Source organism: Manis pentadactyla, chromosome 9 (assembly GCF_030020395.1).
Source record: "Manis pentadactyla isolate mManPen7 chromosome 9, mManPen7.hap1, whole genome shotgun sequence".
Classification (NCBI taxonomy): domain Eukaryota; kingdom Metazoa; phylum Chordata; class Mammalia; order Pholidota; family Manidae; genus Manis; species Manis pentadactyla.
In genome coordinates this window covers 109061839-109087437 of record NC_080027.1, presented here as the reverse complement: position 1 = coordinate 109087437, position 25599 = coordinate 109061839, and the positions used below count along the sequence as shown (strand labels likewise).

The following is a 25599-nucleotide window of genomic DNA, read 5'->3' as shown; positions in this document are numbered from 1 at the left end:
TAAAGGGCTCCTCCTGAATACTGTATGAAAGGTTTTAGAAATTTGATATTAAAAAATAGAGGTCTTGTTAACACTATTTTACCACTTCTGATACATGGTTTTTAGCCAATATGAACATCTGAAATCCCAATAAGAACTTGAAGAGTAATGACATGCTAAGGATTTCCCTTTTTTGGTTTGGCGTACTAGTATACTTCAAGGTAATTCCAAAATTCTCAATTATTTAAAGGCTCCATTCTCCAGGGTAAGAATCTAAGTACCTGATAGTTCTGCAGCAGGATAAGACTGAGGTAGAACTCGCTGAAGGCCAGTTTAAGGTCTTTAATATTCCTATGTTGGACACGTTCCTCATGAGACAGGTGGAAGACTGGCTTTCTGCGCTGTCGCAGAGTAGTAACACCAGTGCTTTCTTTCTGCACATCCAGTGATGACTGAAGCTCATTCTGAAGTGTAGCAAACCTCCGCTGAGCCTCTGCAAGCTTTTCTATAAGAAATAAAACAGTACTGTCAAATAAAGATAAAAAAGCTGGTAAAGTTCTCAATGACTTCTGAATTTTTACTAATTATTCTAGTTTGTTTCCCTAAATGTTTTAGGAAAAAAGTTACATGTAATATTTAAAACAGGATAGGAAAAAAATGTTATAAGGTAATAACCTCTTTTCATTCTATCCCCTCATTCCCTCCCTGTAGAACCTCAAATGCACCCCTTCTTTTCACAGCTGAAATACAGAATTTAAAAAGCCACCAAGAGTGAGAATGCAAAATGGCATAGCTGCATTATAATTTGGGAGTCAGTTTGCCAGTTCTCAAAAGATTAAACATACAACTACCTTAAGATCTAGTAATTGCACTACTAGGTATATACTCAAGAGAACTGAAACACATGTTCACACAAAAACTTATGCACATACACAAACTTGTACTCATATTAATAAAAAAGTGGAAACAACCCAAATGTCCATTAACTAATGAATGGATAAGTAAAATATGGTATATATGTACAATGGAATATTATTCAGCCATGAAAAATTGAAGTACTTATTCATGATTCAACATGGATGAATCTTGACAACATCACAGTAAGTGAAAGAAACCAGACACAAAATGCCACATACTGAATGATTCTATTTATACGAAATGTCCAGAGCAGACAAATCCATAGAGATAGAGAGTATATTAGTGATTGCTAGGGCCTGGGGGGAAGGAGGACCAGGGAGTGACTACTAAAGGGTACAGGGTCTTTATGGTGTGATGAAATGTTCTTGAATTAGATAATGGTGACAATTGTATACCTTATGAATACTCATGCTTTGAATCTCTCCCCTCAGGAATAGCACAAGTAGGTCATGCTCACCTAGGATAATCTCCCTTTCTTAAAGACAACTAATTTGGAGCCTAATTACATCTGTGAAATCCTTTCACAGTAGAACCTAGATTAGTGTTTGATTGAATAACTGGAGAGGGTATGTGTAAACCAGGGGGAAGGGATCTTGGGAGACCACTTTAGAATTATACCTACCATATCTTTCTGAACTGATGCAAATTTCTGGAGACTCCAAATGCCATTTGGTGCAGTAGTTATAATAGAGATTTATAATGTTCAGGTGATAGATGGAATACTAGCCCAGGTTTAACTCAGAGTGGACCCGGTTGGTCCATAGACTCACACTAAGATTACTTTCCTATCCTAGAATATGTAATTAGAGTAGAAATACCAGGCCACTGGCAGAATCTCCACTGTGACTTTGACCCAGGGGTAAGGGCCATTATGGTAGTAAGGGCTAGCAGAAGTTTCTGAAGCTCCTATCAAGACAGTAGCCTAGAAGCAAAACACATCCCTAGAGGAACTTCAGTGGTTAGTGCAACCACCAGAGACTTGAAAGATTCAGGGAAGGTGGTATTTATCACATCCCCATTTAATTTGTCTCTTTAGTATGTACAGAAGTTGATTAGATCCTGAAAAATGACTGGATTACTATAAGCTTAATCAAATGATCACTCTAATGGCAGCTGCTGTTCTAGATGTGGTATCATCACTGGAACATCATCAACACAGCCTTTAGCACCTGGTATGCAGCTACGTACCTAATAACGCAGCTAATTACCTGGCAACAGACACCAGCATAGTCTCTGATCTCCAGATACAGTACCATTCCCCACTTGGAACAGGGGTCAGCCACTTAGCAGCTGAGTGAGATTGAGTGAGTGCACTGGATGCCTTCTACCAGGCGGAGGGCAGAGATTTATCTCTGGAACAAATGCATTCTTGATATGGAAGTATCCTTCCTGATCATAATGCTTCTGGCTAGTACAAATATCAACTGGAATGCCTTATCCATTTTCATGGATTCCACACAACTTTGTTTCTGATAAGAAATTCAATTCACAACAAAGACAGTAAAGCAATGGACATATCCATGGAATAAAAATGGTCCTACCACATACCCAGAAATAGCAGGCCTTATAGAAAGCTTTACTGAATGAGTTGGGAGATAAAACTCTGAAAGGATAGCATTCTGTCTTACAGGGTGCAGTATTGAGACCATACATATAGTGCTGTCCCACCCACAGCCAAAATACATAGTTAGGAATCAAGGAGTGGAAATGGAAGTGGTTCCTCTAACTACCATACTTAATAATCCACTCACATAATTTTTGTTTCCCAGTCTGCAACCTGAGCTCTGCTATTGGTTAGTTCTCAAGGGGAAATGCTTCTTTCAGAGGAATACAATTATTGTTCCACTGAACTGAAAGATGAGACTGCCACCTGACTATTTTGGGCTCATCATACTACTAAACCAGTTGGTAAAGAAGGTGTTAACTGATGAAAGTGATTGATCCTGACTACCAAGGGGAAAGTAAGTGAATACACAATAGGAGCAATGAGGATTGTGTCTGCAACCCAGGAGGTCTCTGGAGCACATCCTAGTACTTCCATAACCAATAATAAAAATTAATGAAAAACTCTAGCCATCAAAAAAGAATTGCTGAGGATTCAGACCCTTCAACATTAAAGTTACTGGGTCTAACTTTAGGTTAGACCTATGCTAAAATACTGGGTCATCTTAACACAGTAATGAACCCTAGCTAGCTGGGGTTCTGGCTGAGAACAAAGGAAATGTGGAATGGGTAATAAGAAAAGCAAATCATAGAGATCAATGGACTCTTGAGTTTCTTGCTCCTTTACATAGTTTATATTTTTCTATTTCTGTGTTACACTCTGGGTAACTACTTCAGCTCCACCTTCAAGTTTATAAATTCTTAAGCTCTACCTAATTCACAGTTTAATTAAGATATTAAATTCAGTTACATTTTCATTTTGAAAAGTTCTAATTGGTTATTTTAAAAAGTCAATTTTGATAGTTTCATATTCTTTGCTCATTTTTTTTGATACTCTCTTTTATTTCTTTAACCATATTAAGCATGCTTTTTTTTTTGCATCTCATATTTTTGGGTAATTTATGCAGCATTTTAGTGTTCTGTAATGACAGGTTTTTAGGATTTCTTCAGTCTTCCACATTGTAAGAAATAGAACTATTCACCTGTTTTCAAATCTCACACTGAAGTCTAAAGAAAAAGGTATCTTTATGTAAGTTAAGCATTTGTATTGCAAATGTGTTCACTTTATTATTCTCATGATCAAACATTGTATTGAAATTCTTGGTTCTTTCTTGGTTTGTAGTGCATTTAATGTCTCACTAATTTTTTCATGATGCTCTTAGGCCTAAAGATATATACTTAACACTTCTGTTTATTAAGTAGTTAGGTTCAAACAACTAAAGTATTTATGTTCTAACTATTTAACAGCCATGTGAAAAAATATACTATATGCAAATATAAACACATATATAATTAAAGAATGTAAGGATTTCTCAAAGGTGAACTATAAATTACTCTGCTGCTGAAAAACCTCAGATAATGAGTAAGATGCAAACATCAGAATATCATAATATGATCGACTTTTATTGTTAAAGGATTAATAAATTTGCTATTGTTTAGCTTCCTTAGCCAGTTATCAATATGTAAATTTTGTAATTATTTACATCTTTCATTACATGAATATCAAAAATATAAGATGCCTAAAAAATGATAAGAGAGAGGACCTGTTACTTCTTATGAGACACAGTAAGAGACAAATGCCTCTCCATCTGGCAAACTCCCTATTCACTTTACAAGATTATTCTCAAATATCACTTTCTATGTAAAGCATTTCTTGCCTAAAAACCCTTAGTCACAGTTTAAAGCTCCCTCCTTGGGGTCTCATGGGACCTCTTACATGCACACACAGCACACTGCATATAATTCTTTGTTTATATGTTTATTTCATTGACTAACTGTGAGATCTCTAAGGGCAGTAGTTTTATAATCTCCATTTTTTATGAACAATTTATTTTTTAAAGCTTTTTCAGGTATACTTTACATACCACAGAATTCATCCACTGTAAGCATAGTTTGCTGATTTTTAGTAAATTTGTAGAATTTCCAATTTTAAAACGTTTCCATCACACCATACATTTCTGCCATGGCCATTTGTTGTTAATCTTCACGCTATTCTAGCCCCAGGAAACTACTGATTTGCTTTCTGTCTCTATAGGTTTGCCTTTTCTGGACACTTTATATAAGTGAATCATACAATACGATAGACATCTAGTTTGTTTTTAGTTTTTTTTTTACTATACAAATGATGCTGCTATTAGCATTCACATACAAGTTTTTGTGTGGGCCATTATCTTCACTTTGGTATCTTAAGAGTTTGAATATAGTATAGCAGGCTCAATTCATGTTTGTTGAATGAATGAATGAATGATGTAGGAAATCCAAGTTCCTATATAAAAAGAGAAGAAAGGCAAGATTATATAGAAGAGAATATGGAGGAATTGCTTGGTGGAAGTAGGGGAGTACAGAACACATGTAACTTAAAAAAAATCATAGTCAATATTAGCTTTCTTCAGAATAGCAAAGCTATATTGTTTTGCAATTAAAGAATAATTCTTGATAACATGAAGTTAGTGTCTTAGAATACTTTTATTGTTTATTTACTTGTCTTGCAATGTTACCATCATGCTGATTCAATTTATGGATCTCAGTGTTACTTGAAATAGACAATCGTTTGTAAGAATGATGATCCATCTTAGATTATTCAGGGTAGTTAATCTTACTGCATGCAATTTTTGTACTGCTCTTATCTGGAATTCTTATTACCTGAAATTGATACACTTTAAATACTGAAGTCTAAAATTTCTATGTGTGAATAAAAACATCCCAGTCTTCTGTTTTCCGATTGACAGCTCATTCTTTATTTTCTTATAACTCCACTCTCAGCAGATCATTTTTTATCCTCCTCAACTGCAAACATGTCTGGTACTTTACTGCCACTATACACCTGGATAGGTATTTCCCTTGCCCTGGAATGCTAACACTCCAACTCCCCCCCCCCACCCCCGCTATCCCTAAACTCCCTCTTCCAAGAGAGTTTGGCAAATGCCTATGTATTTTCAAAGACTCAATTTAAATGTTACTTTTTCAGGAGGCTTTTCCTCAGTCCCTCTCTTTTCCTCTAAGTAAAATAAATGCTTCTTCATGCCAGTTTCCACAGTACTTTGCAATACTTTTAAAATAGCAAGTGTCATACTACATATAAACTTAATAGATATAATTGATAAATAAATACACTAGATGTACTCTGATACTTCCTATTCTACTACATTTTATTCATATTTTTAAAAAATGCCTGTAATGACCCCAGGTATTTTAATTTCTGAACCACTTACTGGATTGCAACCTTCAGTTCAAAAGAATACGAATTTAGATGCCAATCTGCTTTTTTGTGCATTTCCCATTATCCAATGACCATACGCATTTCCCATCCCTTCAGTCTTAGAAAGAAAGAAAAATAAGATAGGAAGGAAGGAAGAGGAAAGAAAGAAGAGAAAGAAAAGAAGTTGGTTTTACATGGCTTGTTTTTAATAGAAACCTATCAATCATTTTTTTAAAACAAAATGAAGAAAGCTAAATTTATTGTGGATAACAAAACTGTAATTTTAATTTTCATCCAATGTGTTAACAAGATGGCTGTTTTATTCACACTTCCCCTACTTCTCCCACCCCTCCATCCATCCTTTAATAGCTCTTAATTAACTGATTCTGTCATAATGAACTCAAAAGAATCATGATATAGGAAAAAATGCAAAGACAATGGTAATTTTAAGCAGTATTATAGACTTGTAATCAATCTACTTACATATATATTTAACCCATATTTTAACACACATGTAAGCAAAGAGCAACCAACCATGAAGTCATAGTTTAGATATGTGGCTACTAGATATATAATCGCTTGTACCATGAACATTTAGTATTTCAGTGAGATTCTTATGTTTCACTGTACACAGTGGTATAATATACAGTGTCTCAAATTCAATAAGAATCAAGAAAACCATATAGCAAGATGCTGTATAATAGAATTATAGTTATAATTAACTGCTAATAGGAATAGTTCTCAGTAACTATTATCCGCTGGTCTTGCATTCATATGAAGCCTGAAAATATTTTACAGCCAAGAAATTAACCTGTTTCTGTCAACATAATATTCTTACTTATAAATAAACAACACTACTGCAATTTCCTTTCCTCCTTCCTTCATCCCTTCCCTGCTTCCCTCCCTTTTTGGTAAAGAAAGAAAAAGCACGTAACTGCTGAGCGTTCCTAACATAACTGAAGACAAAAAACTAGGACAGGCTAGAGAAAACAAAATTGTTTAGAAACAAAGGAAAAAGCACTTAGCTTTTAAAGCATTCTAACCATTAAAAAGGGCTTGCTTATTTTCAACTGTGCAATATTAAAAGCAATGATACATATTCTAAGGTTTTTTTTTCTTACAGAGGTACATAAAAATACTGTTTAGAAGCTAAGTATTTTGAATGGAGAGAGAAAGAAAACTGGTTCAAGAAAAGAGAAAGATGTTGTGACATGGTTAGTATTACCAATGGAAAAGGACATTACTGGTTGTCACAAAAAAGGTTTCTAACACCACAGCCTTCAGGATTGATACCATTTTAGTATACAAGAGAGCTGGGAGACTTCTAGATCAGTGATTAGCAGTGTTATCACCAAAAAGAACCCCTCTCTTTAAAAGATTTCCCTCCCTTTCCATGACTTTCAAATAGTAAGAGATTTCTATTTACAAATTTATATAAAGGCCCATATCTTATTAATCAAAAAAAGTAATAAAAAATAAAGAGTAATAAAATAACTTGTATCAGGTTTTCCAAAATGTTGAAAATAGCTCTGACTCCTCACATGTGGAACTGTGGAGGGCTGGGGATCAATTTGTTCATTTTACAAGTACATGGAAGCCTAGGGACGTTAACTGGTAAACTTCTAAAAAAAGAGTAAGGCTCAAAATCCAAAATGTAATTGGTAGGTAATAGAACTGGCATGACAGTAAATATCTACATTTTGGTCATATTCATTCTGTGTTTTGTTTGTTTGCCTTTTATAACTTTTTGTTTTGGGTATTTAGATTTCAGTCACGACTATACAGCACTTAACAAATGAACATTTCCAGCTACCCATTAAATAATTTGTGAGATATAAGACGGTGAAGGTAGGTTTATAAGCTGAACTCACCCTGTATTATTTATAGTTTTTCATGTGCCCTAGTGTCTGAGGATTACAGTCTACATGACAATTTGCCATAGAGGAGGAGGCTAAATAAGGAGAAAAATGATACTGTTTAGGATAAATGCCAAATTCTATTTCTGTCAATCATGTCTTCATATTACCCATCACTTACTGACCTGGCAAAAAGTCAGTCTGAAGACTATCAATTTTTACTCTGTGATGACAAAAGACACGCCTAAATGGCCCTGCCAATACACATGGAAAAAGGAAGTCATTAAGTCAGAGCCTCCAGATTTTTAATAGTACAAAGTCTAAAATTATTTTTGAAAAAAGTGACCAAGATACCATTTTTCAAACTGAGGGTTATAACCCAATATGGGGTCATGAAAACAATTTAGTGGATCATAAATCAGCATTTAAAAAATGAAACAGAAATAATTAATTACAGAAAACAATATATTATAAGTAGTAAGGATAAGTATTATTTCATGAAAAATTTAATTATTTAAGTATACTGCATATACACACATACACAGACATGTACAAACATAACACACATCTGGGTGGCTAGTCTGCACGTTCACACGAACAGACACGTCAGAGAGTTTTGTTGCTGCTGCTGTTGTAACCCATTCTTTATGGTCTAAATGACCCACTTAGAATTAGGCTTGGAGATCCTTCCAAAAAAGTCATAGTAGATGAAAAGTGCTAATAAACTTGACTATATATGTTTCATTTATAGCCTTAGATCATATCCAATAGTCTTTTTTCAGTCTAAGCACTCTTTCCACTGCAAATGTCTTCCTCTTTGAGTCTCCTTTTCCTCACTCCACATTACATGGTGGCCCTCCCGTTCTTGGTCTACACTGCTGGGTCCTCTCTATCCTCCTACCTTCTCTTGTGGAAATTATCTTTGTTCTTGAACACTGTAATTCCTTCTGTACATTTTTCCCTTGCTGAAAATCTATCCATATGCATGGTTTCAAATAATATTTCTTTTTTCCTGCTCTGCCTTTTAGGTGTTATAACATAGTGAAAAGGACATACATGTATGCTGTGCCCTCTCATGGCTCTGTGACTTTGCACAAACTGTTCCCTCCCCTCTGCCTAGGAAGAAGTCCAGCCATAAATGAAAGGGGAGGAGGACAACACAGAGCTAAGACATTTGCTTCTTTTTTTGATTATTTATTTTTTGTTTGAAGGGAGTGCTTTGCAAAAACAGACTAAACCAGCAAAAAGGGAAGTTAACAATGCATTTATTAATTCCTAGAGAAAACAGTTACTGGAACAAAGTCCTCAAGAGTTGAAATTCTGTCAGTAGTTATAGAGATCTACCATGGACTCAAGAGGGATAGCTTTTCTACAAAGATTGGAAGAAAATAAATAAGGGTAAGAATGTCTATAGGTATTTGGGGGTGGGGGTGGATGGTGGTATAGATTTGCATATTATACAGCAACAGACTTGAGGGCTTTTATTATTATTTGTAAAGTAGGAGGTACAATGAACATGACGGGGAATGGCTCAAGAGAATGGTGTAGGTTTACCAAAGCACACTGGAGCATGGAAAAGGGCACTGATGAGGACCAACAGGCAGCTCTATCAAAGTACTGCTTCACAATGAGGTCCCCAAACCCCTGCAACTGCAAGAAAACCTAGGCAATGACATACAAGGCTTAAACATTGAGGTACCAGATGTGTTCCTAACTTAGCGAAGGAAAGTATCCCTTAAGTGCAGTACAGGAAGGAAAACAAGCTTCCATTCTAAAGTGATGATCAGTAGTTTAAACAATGACACGGCAAGAGTTTCTCCTTCCTTAGCAGCAGCAATGGTCTCTTGTACATTATACCAAAACACTACTCACCTGAATAAAATGTGTTGATTTTGGCAAGTTCCTTTTCACAGGTTTGGAAAAATTTTTCTTCAAACTTGGCAAAGTATCTTTTTACTGTGTCTTCATCTGTAACTGAAAGCAAGGAAAACAGTATTTAAATTTACTGCCCAAAGGCCAATCAGGAAAACTAGGTAAATAAAATTTAAAGTTACTACTTTTTAGTCTTCCAAGGACAATAATATAGGTATTTCCCTGAAAAAAAAAGTGAATTGTGAAGGATATTAATGACTAATCAAAGGCATCTTCACAGGAACACATTATTTTTTAATTGAACATGCTCCTCTAAATCTCTACTATAATAAATTTGCAGTGGTAGGGAAAAGAAGTGTTCTAAAACTTCAGAAGGGGAAGACACTACCGTAAACAGAGGAAATCAAGGAAGATTCAAGGTTTTGAGGGTTGAAGGTTTGAGGGATTCAGGAGGAGAAGTGATGAAATGTTTCGGAGAAAAAAATGCAACATAAAATGAAATGAATATATATTTCTGAAACAAATGAGTTGATTTTTTATAACTATATTAAATTGCTATTAGTCACTCTTATTTTAGCTGCACTGGACCCAAAGAGATCTAGACTGGTCGTTATAAAAGAGATATTCCAAAACTTCAATTGCTGGGTAGCAACATAAATGAGGTAAGAAAGTGCTTGTGCAAGTTTGGTGATAAATGGCAACTGACACCTTCAGGATAAGGACTGGTATGGATTCTGGCAAACTGGAGAGCACATGTAGATCTAGTTAGTTGCAGCCAAGTGGTGATATGGAGCTCAGGTTGTCAGATCTTCCAGGTTTTCAGGAGAAGCCATAAATTTAGATATTTTAAAAACACTGTGTGGACCAATCAACGTACTTCTCTGCAGGCTGGATCCACTTTGTGAGTTCTGCCAGAGAGTGTGATTTACTGAATCCCATAGGCACAGATATAGGTAGCTTCAGAAACCCTCAAGCCTAAGAGGAGATGTTTCTTGCACAAATGATGTCCGACTAGATTCCAGATGCTAATCATAATACAGAACTATCTTATTTCTGGATCTCTAGGGCTCCCTAAGCTTAAAATGCCTGGAAGAAGTATAGGTTCTTTTATGTTCCCCAGATGCTCCAAATCTTACTGCAATCCCAGAAACCCTCATATAAACTATTCTGTCCAGGAATAAGAAAAACAGTATTTCACTGAAAAATATGCGACATACACACATACACATACTAATTCATAGCACCACAGATATTTTAAAGAAAAACAAAAGCTTAAAATGAAATTTTAAAAAGCATATCTATTCATTTAATTTAAGTAATACAAATGTAAAAATAATTAGGACTAGACAAAACCTGAACTTTTATTTATATATAGTTACTTTTCTATTTCTTATGCTTTAGAACTGAACAGAGAATGCCAGATTCTATTGATTTTGTAGTGAAGAAGGGATAGCCACTTTTAAGCTTAGCAATTCAGATACAATAAAGGCTACAGCTGCCCAAGGCCACTGAGAATTATTTTTTTTCAAAGCATAAAGCAGGTCAAAGCTTTTTAATAAACTGACCTTGAGTTAAAGACATAACAGATGCTGCTCTTGTAATAGCATCTAGATAGAGCAGATTTAAAATAAAATATCTTATTCTACGTAATTACCTTTTTTTCATTTTTATTTTATCTGTAACATATTTTTAGGAAAGAAAACCCAAAAGCAAAAAACGGGCTTGGACATATTTACTTTGTTTCCCTACTAGCACAACTTTCATTAACATAAAGTGATAGAAATAAAGTTTGTTTAGCAAAGTGATTTAAACATAGCTTCTATTTTTAAAATAATTTTAACATACATTAATGTTTACACAGAATTTACATATTGAGCAACATTAACTATTTAAAATATTACTAAGAAACTAGAAAAAAATCTAAATAAGCCTCTGAGAAACTAAAAGATATATATATAAAACATTCTTATTAAAGCATGAACATTTTACCCATCAGTCAATGTCATGTGAATTATTCATTTATTCGATTTAGAGATTGTTTTATCTAAAACACTAGGAGTGTGTTATCTAATTTTCTATTTCACATATAACTTAGTCACAAATCAGAAGGGGATAGAGTAAGGTTATAGCAACTCTAATAAGCAATAGTAAACACAGAGAAAAGGGGAAAAAAATTGCATGAGCTGTGTAAAACAAAATGAAGGAAAATGTTTTTGTCCTTTCAGATTTCAAAAGATACAGTAACCCAGCGCAATCAGAAGTATACTACTGGTAAAGGGATTGCAAAAACACAACAAAAAGAAGAGTCCACAGAGGGGCGGAAGATGGCGGCGTGAGTAGAGCAGCGGAAATCTCCTCCCAAAACAACATATATCTATGAAAATATAACAAAGACAACCCTTCCTAGAATAAAGAACAGAGGACACAGGACAATATCCAGACCACATCCACACCTGAGAGAACCCAGCGCCTCGCGAAGGGGCTGCCCAAGCCAGGCAACGCCCACAGCAACAGCGGAGATTAACTCCATAGCAGCCGGGCAGGAAGCAGAAACCCTGTCTGCGCGCAGCTGCGCAGCACAAGCCACTAGAGGCCGCTGTTCTCCCAGGAGAGGAGGGCCACAAACCAACAAGAAAGGAAGTCCTTCCAGCCGTCACTCGTCCCAGTTCTGCAGACTATTCCTATCACCATGAAAAGGCAAAGCTACAGGCCGACAAAGATCACAGAGACAACACCAGAGAAGGAGACAGACCTAACCAGTCTTCCTGACAAAGAATTCAAAATAAAAATCATAAACATGCTGACAGAGATGCAGAGAAATACGCAAGAAAAATGGGATGAAGTCCGGAAAGAGATCACAGATGCCAGAAAGGAGATCGCAGAAATGAAACAAACTCTCGAAGGGTTTATAAGCAGAATGGATAGAATGCAAGAGGCCATTGATGGAATTGAAATCAGAGAACAGGAACGCATAGAAGCTGACATAGAGAGAGACAAAAGGATCTCCAGGAATGAAACAATATTAAGAGAACTGTGTGACCAATCTAAAAGGAACAGTATCCGTATTATAGGGGTCCCAGAAGAAGAAGAGAGAGGAAAAGAGATGGAAAGTATCTTAGAAGAAATAATTGCTGAAAACTTCCCCACACTGGGGGAGGAAGTAATCGAACAGACCACGGAAATACACAGAACCCCCAACAGAAAGGATCCAAGAAGGGCAACACCAAGACACATAATAATTAAAATGGCAAAGATCAAGGACAAGGAAAGAGTGTTAAAGGCAGCTAGAGAGAAAAAGGTCACCTATAAAGGGAAACCCATCAGGCTAACGTCAGATTTCTCAACAGAAACCCTACAGGCCAGAAGAGAATGGCATGATATATTTAATACAATGAAACAGAAGGGCCTTGAACCAAGGATACTGTATCCAGCACGACTATCATTCAAATATGACGGTGGGATTAAACAATTCCCAGACAAACAAAAGCTGAGGGAATTTGCTTTCCACAAACCACCTCTACAGAACATCTTACAGGGACTGCTCTAGATGGGAGCACTCCTAGAAGGAGCACAGCACAAAACACCCAACATATGAAGAATCGAGGAGGAGGAACAAGAAGGGAGAGAAGAAAAGAATCTCCAGACAGTGTATATAACAGCTCAATAAGCGAGCTAAGTTAGGCAGTAAGATACTAAAGAGGCTAACCTTGAACCTTTGGTAACCAGGAATTTAAAGCCTGCAATGGCAATAAGTACATATCTTTCAATAGTCACCCTAAATGTTAATGGGTTGAATGCACCAATCAAAAGACACAGAGTAACAGAATGGATAAAAAAGCAAGACCCATCTATATGCTGCTTACAAGAAACTCACCTCAAACCCAAAGACATGTACAGACTAAAAGTCAAGGGATGGAAAAACATATTTCAAGCAAACAACAGTGAGAAGAAAGCAGGGGTTGCAGTACTAATATCAGACAAAATAGACTTCAAAACAAAGAAAGTAACAAGAGATAAAGAAGGACACTACATAATGATAAAGGGCTCAGTCAAACAAGAGGATATAACCATTCTAAATATATATGCACCCAACACAGGAGCACCAGCATATGTGAAACAAATACTAACAGAACTAAAGGGGGATATAGACTGCAATGCAATTATTCTAGGAGACTTCAACACACCACTCACCCCAAAGGATAGATCCACTGGGCAGAAAATAAGTAAGGACACGGAAGCACTGAACAACACAGTAGAGCAGATGGACCTAATAGACATCTATAGAACTCTACATCCAAAAGCAGCGGGATATACATTCTTCTCAAGTGCACATGGAACATTCTCCAGAATAGACCACATACTAGGCCACAAAAAGAGCCTCAGAAAATTCCAAAAGATTGAAATCCTACCAACCAACTTTTCAGACCACAAAGGCATAAAACTAGAAATAAACTGTACAAAGAAAGCAAAGAGGCTCACAAACACATGGAGGCTTAACAACACGCTCCTAAATAATCAATGGATCAATGACCAAATCAAAATGGAGATCCAGCAATATATGGAAACAAATGACAACAACAACACTAAGCCCCAACTTCTGTGGGACACAGCAAAAGCAGTCTTAAGAGGAAAGTATATAGCAATCCAAGCATATTTAAAAAAGGAAGAGCAATCCCAAATGAATGGTCTAATGTCACAATTATCGAAATTGGAAAAAGAAGAACAGATGAGGCCTAAGGTCAGCAGAAGGAGGGACATAATAAAGATCAGAGAAGAAATAAATAAAATTGAGAAGAATAAAACAATAGCAAAAATCAATGAAACCAAGAGCTGGTTCTTCGAGAAAATAAACAAAATAGATAAGCCTCTAGCCAGACTTATTAAGAAGAAAAGAGAGTCAACACAAATCAACAGTATCAGAAACGAGAAAGGAAAAATCACGACGGACCCCACGGAAATGCAAAGAATTATTGGAGAATACTATGAAAACCTATATGCTAACAAGCTGGGAAACCTAGGAGAAATGGACAACTTCCTAGAAAAATATAACCTTCCAAGATTGACCCAGGAAGAAACAGAAAATCTAAACAGACCAATTACCAGCAACGAAATTGAAGAGGTAATCAAAAAACTACCAAAGAACAAAACCCCCGGGCCAGATGGATTTACCGCGGAATTTTATCAGACATACAGGGAAGACATAATACCCATTCTCCTTAAAGTTTTCCAAAAAATAGAGGAGGAGTTGATACTCCCAAACTCATTCTATGAAGCTAACATCACCCTAATACCAAAACCAGGCAAAGACCCCACCAAAAAAGAAAACTACAGACCAATATCCCTGATGAACGTAGATGCAAAAATACTCAACAAAATATTAGCAAACCGAATTCAAAAATACATCAAAAGGATCATACACCATGACCAAGTGGGATTCATCCCAGGGATGCAAGGATGGTACAACATTCGAAAGTCCATCAACATCATCCACCACATCAACAAAAAGAAAGACAAAAACCACATGATCATCTCCATAGATGCTGAAAAAGCATTTGACAAAGTTCAACATCCATTCATGTTAAAAACTCTCAGCAAAATGGGAATAGAGGGCAAGTACCTCAACATAATAAAGGCCATCTATGATAAACCCACAGCCAACATTATATTGAACAGCGAGAAGCTGAAAGCATTTCCTCTGAGATCGGGAACTAGACAGGGATGCCCACTCTCTCCACTGTTATTTAACATAGTACTGGAGGTCCTAGCCACGGCAATCAGACAAAATAAAGAAATACAAGGAATCCAGATTGGTAAAGAAGAAGTTAAACTGTCACTATTTGCAGATGACATGATACTGTACATAAAAAACCCTAAAGACTCCACCCCAAAACTACTAGAACTGATATCGGAATACAGCAAAGTTGCAGGATACAAAATCAACACACAGAAATCTGTGGCTTTCCTATATACTAACAATGAATCAACAGAAAGAGAAATCAGGAAAACAACTCCATTCACAATTGCATCAAAAAAAATAAAATACCTAGGAATAAACCTAACCAAAGAAGTGAAAGACTTATACTCTGAAAACTACAAGTCACTCTTAAGAGAAATTAAAGGGGACACGAACAGATGGAAACTCATCCCATGCTCGTGGCTAGGAAGAATTAATATCGTCAAAATGGCCATCCTGCCCAAAGCAATATACAGATTTGATGCAATCCCTATGAAACTACCAGCAACATTCTTCAATGAACTGGAACAAATAATTCAAAAATTCATATGGAAACACCAAAGACCCCGAATAGCCAAAGCAATCCTGAGAAAGAAGAATAAAGTAGGGGGGATCTCACTCCCCAACTTCAAGCTCTACTATAAAGCCATAGTAATCAAGACAATTTGGTACTGGCACAAGAGCAGAGCCACAGACCAATGGAACAGACTAGAGAATCCAGACATTAACCCAGACATATATGGTCAATTAATATTTGATAAAGGAGCCATGGACATACAATGGCGAAATGACAGTCTCTTCAACAGGTGGTGCTGGCAAAACTGGACAGCTACATGTAGGAGAATGAAACTGGACCATTGTCTAACCCCATATACAAAAGTAAACTCAAAATGGATCAAAGACCTGAATGTAAGCCATGAAACCATTAAACTCTTGGAAGAAAACATAGGCGAAAACCTCTTAGACATAAACATGAGTGACCTCTTCTTGAACATATCTCCCCGGGCAAGGAAAACAACAGCAAAAATGAGTAAGTGGGACTATATTAAGCTGAAAAGCTTCTGTACAGCAAAAGACACCATCAATAGAACAAGAAGGATCCCTACAGTATGGGAGAATATATTTGAAAATGACACATCCGATAAAGGCTTGACGTCCAGAATATATAAGGAGCTCTCACACCTCAACAAACAAAAAACAAATAACCCAATTAACAAATGGGCAGAGGAACTGAACAGACAGTTCTCCAAAAAAGAAATACAGATGGCCAACAGACACATGAAAAGATGCTCCACATCGCTAATTATCAGAGAAATGCAAATTAAAACTACAATGAGGTATCACCTCACACCAGTAAGGATGGCTGCCATCCAAAAGACAAACAACAACAAATGTTGGCGAGGCTGTGGAGAAAGGGGAACCCTCCTACACTGCTGGTGGGAATGTAAGTTAGTTCAACCATTGTGGAAAGCAGTATGGAGGTACATCAAAATGCTCAAAACAGACTTACCATTTGACCCAGGAATTCCACTCCTAGGAATTTACCCTAAGAACGCAGCAATCAAGTTTGAGAAAGACAGATGCACCCCTATGTTTATTGCAGCACTATTTACAATAGCCAAGAATTGGAAGCAACCTAAATGTCCATCAATAGATGAATGGATAAAGAAGATGTGGTACATATACACAATGGAATACTACTCAGCCATAAGAAAAGGGCAAATCCAATCATTTGCAGCAACATGGATGGAGCTGGAGGGTATTATGCTCAGTGAAACAAGCCAAGCGGAGAAAGAGAAATACCAAATGATTTCACTTATCTGTGGAATATAAGAACAAAGGGAAAACTGAAGGAACAAAACAGCACCAGAATCACAGAACTCAAGAATGGACTAACAGGTACCAAAGGGAAAGGGACTGGGGAGGATGGGTGGGTAGGGAGGGATAAGGGGGGGAGAAGTAGGGGGGGGTAGGAGAAAAGGGAGGGCTGTACAACACAGAGAAGGCAAGTAGTGATTCTACAACATTTTGCTATGCTGATGGACAGTGACTGTAAAGGGGTTTATAGGGGAGACCTGGTATAGGGGAGAGCCTAGTAAACATAATATTCGTCATGTAAGTGTAGATTAGTGATAGCAAAAAAAAAAAAAGGGCAGTTCCTGTGTGGTAACCTCCAACGAGTTCTACACAAGGATATAAAGGGCATATAAAAGTGTAGGCAAAGGGTCTGTTTGTGTTTATACAGAGGATCAAAGCCTAATTGGGCTACCCCGAAAATGAACTAAGATACGATATGAAAAAGAACTTCCAACATCTGCACTCTCTGGAAGACTCATGCCAGAAGATGATCATCAAAAAACCCCAACAAAGATCCACGCACTGCTACAGCTGTAGATGCACTCATCCCACCAGTTCCTGGACTTGCCATGGGAATCAGGAAGGAGATATCTAAGCTGGCCTGTGCATACAGTAAAACAACAAAATTGGACTGGATCTATACTGTTGGAACTCAACCAAGAATTTGGAGAAGTGCAAATTGTAGCGCTCCAAAGTCTTACAACTACAGACTATTTACTCTTAAAAGAACATATGGCATGTGAACAGTCCCCAGGAATGGGTTGTTTTAATTTGTCTGATTTCTCTCAGACTGTTCAAGTTCAGTTGGACAATATCCACCATATCATAGATAAGTTTTCACAAATGCCTAAGGTGCCTAACTGGTTTTCTTGGTTTCACTGCAGATGGCTGGTAATTACAGATATGCTTTGGTTATGTAACTATACTCCTATTATGTTAATGTGTGTGCACAATTTAAGTAGTAGCTTAAAACCTATACATGCTGAAGTTACTCTACAAGAAGATATATCAAAGAAATAATCAATCTTCCCATGTTTTCTTCCGCCTGCTACTTCTATAGCTTTTCTTCTTCCTTCCTAATTACAACCCTTAAATAGAATTCGTGCCTCATATCAAATTTACCGAGTATCATAATTCTTCCAAGTCGTAAAGATACCTCAAGACAAATGCTGGGCATAGAAGCCACAGGGCATAAATATGCAAAGAAGTAAAAAGCTAACTTTTTCAAACAATAAGGCTTCTCTCTCACTTACCAACCTCACATTTCCCTGTATGGCCCCGGAAGATGACTGGTTAGCCAGAGACGGGTAAGATTCCTCAAGGGAGGAACAACCTAAGACAGGCACAGTCGCAGGGGGGCCATCAGGTGAGAAATTGGGGATCAACAGAGGTGAGGCTTAGAACCTCACCCCCCCTGTTCTGAGAGAAATCTTCTGCATCCGTGGATGTTTTATTGCCCTTGTCTAGCTTGGATTAACACATAGTCTACAGGCACACACCTGATCATCTACGTTTGCTCTCTTACAACACTAAACTATGTTTTCTACCTTTATCTTGTATCTACCTACCACTTCAGCATTTTATTAAAAATAATAATAATAAAGAGAGAAATGTGGTATCCACATATAAATCAAGTATAAAAACCAAATGAGTATTCATATTTGAACTGACTGTTTATAGTTCATAATGCATGAGCAAAACCGAAAGTTTCTGTGATGACTGCCCTTGTAATGTTCACTATGTAACTTATTCATTATGTAAGAATTTGTTCTCCATGTAAGAACTTGTTTGTTATGCCTCAGAAGATTGGAGACTGACGAAAATTAGGCTTGGGGTGGATTAATGATTGTGCATTGAGCATTGACTACCCTGTACAGAATTTTATTGTCGTTAACAACCATTTGATCAATAAATATGAGAGATGCCCTCACAAAAAAAAAAAAAAAAAAAAAGGACAGACTTCCAATGGTAAAATAAATTAGTAACCGGGATGTAATGTATAGCATAAGGAATATAGTCAAGATATTGTAACAGCTTGGTAGGGTGATAGCTGGAACCTAGAATTATGTATATAAATGTTCTACCACTGTGTTGTACACTTGAAACTCATGTAATGTAATACTGTGTGTCAACTACCCTTCAATAAAAAATAATTATTTAAAAAAAAAAAAAAGAAGAGTCCAAAAATAGATGTGCATATACAGGTATCCCTTGCTTTTCAAAAGGTCACATTAGGCCACTTTGTTTTTAACAAAAGACCTATGTTAGTACCTGTTTTTTGCTAATTGAAAGAAATCTGAAGAAGATTTTCACTTTTACAAATAAAGATGAAAAGCAAAAATCGAGTTCAGCACTTGTTTTATAGTGAGCCATCCTAGAGGAAACATGCACCCTGAGCAGTTAAGAATGGTCCACCTAAGCTCCTTCCCAGGGGGACTTACACTCAGCATCTCAACATCAAGCTTCCATAGCTTTGAACTGTGTCTGTAAGCATCGGTGTTTTCTCTTGATGTATTTTGTGCATCCATTAATAGGATGTGTCCTAAGGTATCAGAAAAGCCTGTAAGAGATTATTTTTGGACCTTGGAAGACTCAATAATTTTTCCATATAAATTAATGGTAAATGTGTCTTCACTTCATGACATTTCGGTTTATGAAAGGTTCCACTGGAGCATTCTACTTTTGGTGGAAACCTATACATATTTAGATTAAGGTAAAGAGGGCTTCAAATAAGTGAGAAAAGAATGGACAAATAAGGTTGAGTCAATTGTCCATTTAAATATATTACAAATGGACTTAAGGAAACAATATTGTAAAACACTACAAAAGTAAGTAACTCTTCATTGCAAAAGCCTTCCTAAACACTACACAAGAGAGAGGCAATAAAAGGAATGACTGACATTGTCACAAAATGAAAAATCTCCATTCCACAAGATACCATTAGCAAAGTTAAAAGATAAGCAACAGACAGGAAAACACATCTATCTGGAACATCTAAAATAAAGGGTTCACATGCAAAATACATTTAAATAAATTCTTACAAATCAATATGAAAAAGATATGCCATAAGAAAAATGGGTAAATTAAAGCAATTCATAGAAAAATACAGATGGCCCATGAACAAATGAAAGAATGCTCAACATCCCAGGTATCAGATAAATGCAACTTTAAAATAATGAAATATAATTTTTCAATCACCAGATTGGAAGCAATGCTGATATTATTTTGGTAATGGTGAAGGTAAATGAACATGCTCACTCTCTGTTGATAGGAATGTAAATGTGTAAAAAGCTTTTTTAGGAAGACAACCAGGTAATAGCTATCAAAATTTTCAGTGTGTTCAATCCCACATATAGGAAATATATTCTAAAGATGTCTCTGCACAAATGTATATATATATTTCAAGGATGTTCATACACCATTATTCTTAATAGTAATTAAAAAAGTGATGTTCAACAAGAGAGGAATAGTTAAATAAATTATAATAATATCATATAACACTATGCAGCCATTTAAAAAATGATATATTTATACCCAGGTATGTATGAAAATCCCAAGACACACTAGAAAGAAATTTAAATAACAGAATATATATAGCATGATCTCACTTAAGAAAAAATATATGCATAAACTAATACATTCATCGAAAGAGGACTGGAAGGATGCATACCAAACTGTTAATTGTGGTCATCTCATTTGAAAGAGGAGTAGGTATGAGAGGGATTCTCCCATTTTGCTATCTACTTATTATATTGTTTGAATCCATTATATTGAAATGTTGATGTATAAATAAAGGGTATTATTAACTGGAAGAAAAAAAGAAACATGTCACTTCCAAATCTTTCAATTATACATAGTAAAACCATAAAACTCTTAGAAGACAACATAGGCAAAATCTCCTGAATATAAACATGAGCAACTTTTTCCTGAACGCATCTCCTCAGGCAAGGGAAACAAAAGCAAAAATGAATAAATAGGACTACATCAAACTAAAAAGATTCTGTACAGCAAAGGACACCATCAGCAGAACAAAAAGGCATCCTACAGTATGGGAGAATATATTTTTAAATGACATATCCGACAAGGGGTTAACATCCAAAATATATAAAGAACTCACATGCCTCAACAACCAAAAAGCAAATAACCAGATTAAAAATTGGGCAGAGGATATGAACAGACAATTCTCCAAAGAAGAAATTCAGGTGGCCAACAGGCACATAAAAAGATGCTCCATATCTCTAAATATTAGGGAAATGCAAATTAAAACCACAATGAGATATCACCTCACACTAATTAGGATGGCCAGCATAGAAAAGACTAAGAACAACAAATGCTGGCAAGGATGCAGAAAAAGGGGAACCCTCCTACACTGCTGGTGGGAATGTAAACTAGTTCAACAATTGTGGAAAGCAATATGGAGGTTCCTAAAAAAAAGAAAAAGAATAGAAATACCATTTAACCAGGAACTCTACTCCTAGGAATTTACCCAAAGAAAACAACTCAGATTCAAAAAGACATATGCACCCCTATGTTTATGGCAGCACTATTTACATTAGCCAAGATATGGAAGCAACCTAAGTGTCCATCAGGAGATGAATGGATTAAGAAGATGTGGTACATACACACAATGGAATACTATTCGGCCATAAGAAACAAATTGTACTATTTGCAACAACATGGATGGAGGTGGAGGGTATTATGCTCAGTGAAATAAGCCACGCAGAGAAAGACAAGTACCAAATGATTTCCCTCATTTGTGGAGTATAACAAGGAAGCAAAACTGAAGGAACAAAACAGCAGCAGACTCACAAACTCCAAGAAGGGACTAGTGGTTACCAAAGAGGAGGGGTGGGGGACGGCGGGTGGGGCGGGAGGGAGAAGGGGATTGAGGGGTATCATGATTAGTGCACATGGTGTGGGAGGCATCATGGAGAAGACAGTGAAGCACAGAGAAGACAAGTAGTGACTCTGTGTCACCTTACTACACTGATGAACAGTGAGTGTAATGGGGTATGGTGGGGGGGACTCGATAATAGTTAATGTAGTAACCACATTGTTTTTTCATGTGAAACCTTCATAAGAGTGTGTATCAATAATACCTTAATAAAAAAAATTTATACATTGTAAAACCTAACCAGCATAGCTAGTTGAAAATAGTATCTGTGTCAGAATTCAAAAGTACATAGAATGATTAAGCCTTTTGCTTAAGTTATGAGAAGTTGGTAGAATGCTGATTTACAGAACATCAACTTCTGTAAGACACCTCCTATAACCTATCTGCTGAATAATGTTAGAAATTAATAACCCTGAATTGGAGAAAGAGAGATTTCAGCATTCAGAAATCAACTAGCCCAACGATTTTGTTTTATACGTCAGGAAATAAAGGTGTATAGAGCCTAGATACCCTGAGGGTTTTTTCCCCTCCAGTAACAATATAAATTTTATAGAGACTCATCGTATTTTATTATAAAGTAAAGAATATCAAAGTGACTATTATATGTTACATGTATGTTATGGACTAAATTATACACCCACACCCCAAATTTATATGTTGAATCCCTAATCCCCAATCCTACTGCATTTAGAGACAGGGCCTTTGAGGAGGTAATTAAGGTTAAATGACGTCATAAGAATGGTGCCTTACTCCAATAGGATTGGTTACCTTATAAAAAGAGGAGACATGAGAGACACCAGGCCATGTGAGAAACACTCTGCAAGCCAGGAAGAGGGGCCTTACTAGAAAACCTTGATCTTGCATTCAGCCTCCAGAAATGTGAGACTATGAAGGTCTGCTGTTTGAGCCACCCAGTCTGTGGTATGCTGCTACAGGAGCCCTAGCTGACTGATACAATGTTATTAATATGTCCTGAATCCAACAGTCACAAAGACTAAACCTAGTTCAAAGAAACCTAGGATAAATAAGTACAAATCTTAGCAAGATATATCAACAATTATAAGATTAGCATCAATAATTATAAGATTAGCATCAACAGGGGAAAAAAAAAAGACAAAGAGTGAAAAAAAATCCAGAATTGGTAAAGAATGCCTCAGAGAACACTGCTGTAAAGAACCCTTTGAATTAAATATTAATTCAGTCAGTTATTATGATAGAGAGAGAGAAAATGAGGGAGAGATTTATCATTTCTATTATGGTCTTACCTTTACCTTACATTTGTGGATGACAGAAATTTCTTCTTTATCCAACCCTGAAATCACTAAGTTAACAGCAAATAACTCTAATCAAGAATATTCCTTCTGCATAGCTACCAGCACCAAGTGCTTTTTACAGCAATTTTCAGGAATATGTTATTTTATTTATTATTACATAAATATTTTTATATTTTTATACCATAACTGTCATCTTTCACATGCAATCTCTCAAAAACCAATTATTTGAAACCATTACTAACTTCTTCAAATATCTTACATGTTCCATTAAAATTTTATTACTGCTTTCAATTTTATTAATTTCCAGATCTGTGAGATATTGAAGGTAGGGGTTATATCATTTTTATCTTTATAGATCCTATGCCCAACATAATGTCTACTACACAGTGTATGATCCATACATTATTTTATTGAATTGTAAATGTTAGAACAATGTTAATGATTTTGTGAAAATTATGATGCTTTATTAAAGTTTTGAAAATTGAAATTCTAACAATTAGATATTCATGTACAAAAGAATGAAGTTGCACCCCTACCTCACATCCCTACCTCACATGAAAGTGTGCATTCTACTGACTGAGGCAGAAAGAAACCTCACAAAAAATTTAAAGAATTACAAACTGAAAAGTTCAGTTAAGGTAACAAACAAGGTACTAAGATAGGAGATAAGTACTAGGATGGATGATTATTTTTTTTGATAGAGTAAGAAATGGTCAGAAAAGACCTCTCTTTAGGAGATGACATTTAATCTAAAATCTGAACTTGTAGGATGACAGCAAGGGAAAAATGATACCCAACAGGGGGAACAGAATATTAGGAAAGAAATTGGGGTGCCTGAGGACCAGAAAGCAGGTCACAGTGAGACAGAGGGTAGGTAGTGATAGGAGGTAAGATTAGGGAAGCAGACAAAGGCCTTTACATATAGGGAGTGTTTTGATTTACATATGCAGGAAGTTACTGTATTGAGGGGTTTTAAGGAGAAGCCTAAAAAGTAGGGGGGAAAAATAGAATTAGTTTAGTTTTACAAATGATCGTGTAAAATAGCATTTGCCAGAGATTAGGTATGTCAATAAAGGAGAAGAATTTCAAGGAATTCAAATAAGTTTGGAAAATAAGAGTAAAAACAGAGTTAAATTGATTTCTTTTTGGTAGCAGTTCTCAACTGGGGACAATTTTGCCTCCTAGGGGTCATGTGGCAATGTCTACAGGCATGTTTGGTTGTCTTAACTGGGAGGGTGTTACTGGAATCTAATAAATAGAGTGATAGAGGGATCCTACAAGGCTCAGGACATCATCCTCTCTCTCTCAACAAAGAATATCCAGTCCAAAATGTCAGCAATGTCAAGGTTGAGAAACTCTCACTTTAATGCTACAGAAGCTTTACTATACTAATAAAACATTGTTATTATTCTATGCCATGGAGATATAATATAATGTGTTTCCTAAAGTTATTTATAAGGATATAATCATTCTTGAAGGTAAAGGGGGAATGGCAGGGGAAGGATAGGAAAGGAGGTGGAGAGTAGCTAGTTAAATTTCCAGGAGCATTATTCTGTGGAATACCTACCAATTTGAGAGGCACTCACTTTAATATCACCACCACTTCTTTGCGTTTTTATCACACTCCATATGCAATAATTTCTGTGACTTCTTTGCTTCTCAAAAACTACTCATAAATGAGAGAGCTGATGAATAAAAATGAACATGTGACCTGGTTCCATCAAATATAGGGAGAATATTTAGCACTACTGGTTTTGTGCTTTTAAGGAAAAAAAAAGGTGTTTTTTTTTAAAGTGTGATTTACAAATTAGGAATAAATAACTTGAAATTCTATTTATTCCCAAATGCTATTTCATCAACAGATGGTGAATTATATAAAGCATATGGCAAAAGAGACTTCAAATATAAAAAAAAAAATGTTACTCCAAATCAATGGTGTAGTAGAAATAGAATTAATGGGGGAGTCATTCATTCAACAAGTATTGAATCCCTCCTATGTACTACGCAATGAGGCTAAGTGATAGGGATACAATAATAAGCAAAATACATATAAACTCTGCCTTCAGAGATTACACTCTACCTGAGGAAACAAACTTTAATCAAATAATCACACAAATGTGTAATGTGGGTTTTGAAGAAAAAATAAAGATGAGAAAAAAAAGCAGTGGGACCTATCTAGTCTAGTCTACAAGGGGAGAGGAAGTGTGGGAATCTCTGCAGAAGTGTCATTTGAGAAGAAATCTGAAGGGAAAGTAGGCATTCGCTAGAGCAGCATAAATGTTCTAAGCAGCAGGAGCAACATATAACAAGATTTTGTAGAAAGAAATGGGCATGATACATTTGAGAAACTAAAG

The 25599-nt window shown here is 36.1% G+C and overlaps 1 protein-coding gene across 1 annotated transcript in view; it reads right to left on the bottom strand.

The window, feature by feature from the left end:
• Positions 1-25599, bottom strand: part of XPR1 (xenotropic and polytropic retrovirus receptor 1) — a 224565-nt gene that overhangs the window by 67869 nt on the left and 131097 nt on the right. The window contains exons 3-4 of the mRNA XM_036905942.2: positions 9487-9588; positions 261-484 (exon numbers count right to left, since the gene is read on the bottom strand). Of these exons, the coding sequence (XP_036761837.1) occupies positions 261-484; positions 9487-9588 (326 nt within the window). The remainder of the gene's footprint in view (positions 1-260; positions 485-9486; positions 9589-25599) is intronic.